Source organism: Polyodon spathula, unplaced genomic scaffold (assembly GCF_017654505.1).
Source record: "Polyodon spathula isolate WHYD16114869_AA unplaced genomic scaffold, ASM1765450v1 scaffolds_3033, whole genome shotgun sequence".
NCBI classification, from domain to species: Eukaryota; Metazoa; Chordata; class Actinopteri; order Acipenseriformes; family Polyodontidae; genus Polyodon; species Polyodon spathula.
Window position 1 is genome coordinate 40 of NW_024474497.1, and position 2,006 is coordinate 2,045.

Sequence of the window (2,006 nt, forward strand, 5' to 3'; positions counted from 1 at the left end):
AATTCACCTACACGTGAATCTGCTATTGGTTGCTGATTTGTTTTGTTTTCCAGATAATTTGGGATATACAAATACTGAAATGGTTAGCCGTTTGTTTGCATCACTTTCTTACTGGTCAAAACACAGGCATACAGAAGGGATACTTCAAGAGCTGTCTACTTCTGAACCTGCTGGCATGGGGTGTGATTCCTCAGATATTGCTTTTGTAAATACAGTGTCAGAACCAAAAAATGCTCTAATAGCAAACCAAGAGGCAGAAGATATTGAATATCTACATGGACAAAACCAATTTGAAGCATATGATGAACATGTGAACAGCTTTCAAATGGATGTTCCAGTATTCAGTGAGAATAATAGTGTCGGTCAAGTTGATAGTGATGGTCAATTCCCTTATAGAGAAAGTGATTCAGATTCTGATTTGGATGATTCAGTGGGTATAGATTTAGATTTAGATAAAAACAAATCTTAAATAATCTGTCACTGAAGTTGATAGAGCAACTTGAAAAACAAAATTATCTATTGCTGACAAAACCTTGTTTAGCGGTTAAATTTAACCCTTTCATGCATGAATTATGTTAACCTTAAACAAGATTTTTTTCACATGGCTTTTATTAGTCTTCAGGGCCTATAAAAACATAAAAAAACTTTACATACAGCTTGTGGTTGTTAAAGCATTACTTTATTAAACACAAATGCATAATAGCTAATTTCTAATGTTAGTAACTTCAAGGTTATACTGGAATAATAAGTACAAGATGATTATGCTAACAGAGGTAACAGCATTTCCTTTTTTAATCTGGTTTTGAATTTTTTTTTTTTTATTAACGTCTATTATCAAAAATTACTCAATTCTCTTTACAAACAAAATGTGATCAGTTTATACTTTTTTAGACCATTTTACAGAAAGGGGGAATCAACTTGGATTACCATTACAAATAAGCATTTGATGCAATCCAGGTAGATTTCTTAGTGTATAAAATGCTGAAAGTGATACAGTGGAAGTTAATGTTTCATTATGTCATTTAAACCGTTCCAAAAAGGACAGGGTGCGTCAACAAAAACATGTACCATTTTTAAAATAACAATTATTATAGATACAATATATATAAACTTAGATTAGTTAGACAATAATTGTATTGAAAGATAATAACTCTGAATGCTTTTCTGAACCATTTATAAAATAAAGCATAAATAAAAGGATTAAACGCTGAGTTTAAATAAGCGAACCAGACCAAAGCATCTACTAAAATAGGTGGAACTGGCTCATTAATGATAGGATCCACATTAAGGAATGTAAACAATGGTGACCAACAGACTAGAAAGACCCCCATTGTTATCCCCAGGGTCCTTGCAGCTTTCATTTCTCTCTTTAGTGATGTTGTATTTTTCTTTTCTTCAGCTGTTTGCCTTTGGAGTTCTATGTCTCTAATTGACCTGGCTTGTCTTCTTGCCACAAGAAATATTTTAAGATAGATACATATCATCACAAATCCTGGGATGTAAAAACATAATAAAGATGTAATAATGACTGATGCTACATTTAGAGCTAAAAAGCAACCTCCTATACAGTCAGTATTATCATATGAATCTTCCATACCTTGTTTGTTTAATTCTAGAAATATTAATCCAAATCCACTAACTGCAGCTAAGGTCCAACTAATGAATATCATGTTAACTGTAACAAATATAGTAATTTTGTTTCTGTATCTAAGAGGATGGCACACTGCATAGTAGCGGTCAATAGAAATGAAGAACATATGCCATAGGGAAGCTGTGCAAAGTGTGAAGTCTGTACTGGCATGCACTTTGCAAAATAAGTCCCCAAAGTACCAGCAATTTTCAACTGATCGGATCGTGCTGGGGGGTAGTACAAATAGTCCCAGGAGAAAGTCAGCAGCTGCCAGAGAGAGGAGAAGAAAATGTGTGGGTGTGTGAAGCTGCTTGAAATGTGCTATAGAGATGATGACCAACAGGTTTCCACAAAGTGTGACTGTGATCACTGCCCC

General features: G+C 34.0%; 1 protein-coding gene across 1 annotated transcript; it reads right to left on the reverse strand.

The window, feature by feature from the left end:
• Positions 1–1,126: 1,126 nt before the first annotated feature.
• LOC121311248 (trace amine-associated receptor 1-like) lies at positions 1,127–2,006 on the reverse strand (the record flags this gene model as incomplete). The annotated part of the gene is made up of 1 exon (XM_041243888.1): positions 1,127–2,006. A coding segment is annotated over one exon (880 nt), but the record flags the coding sequence as incomplete, so codon positions are not given.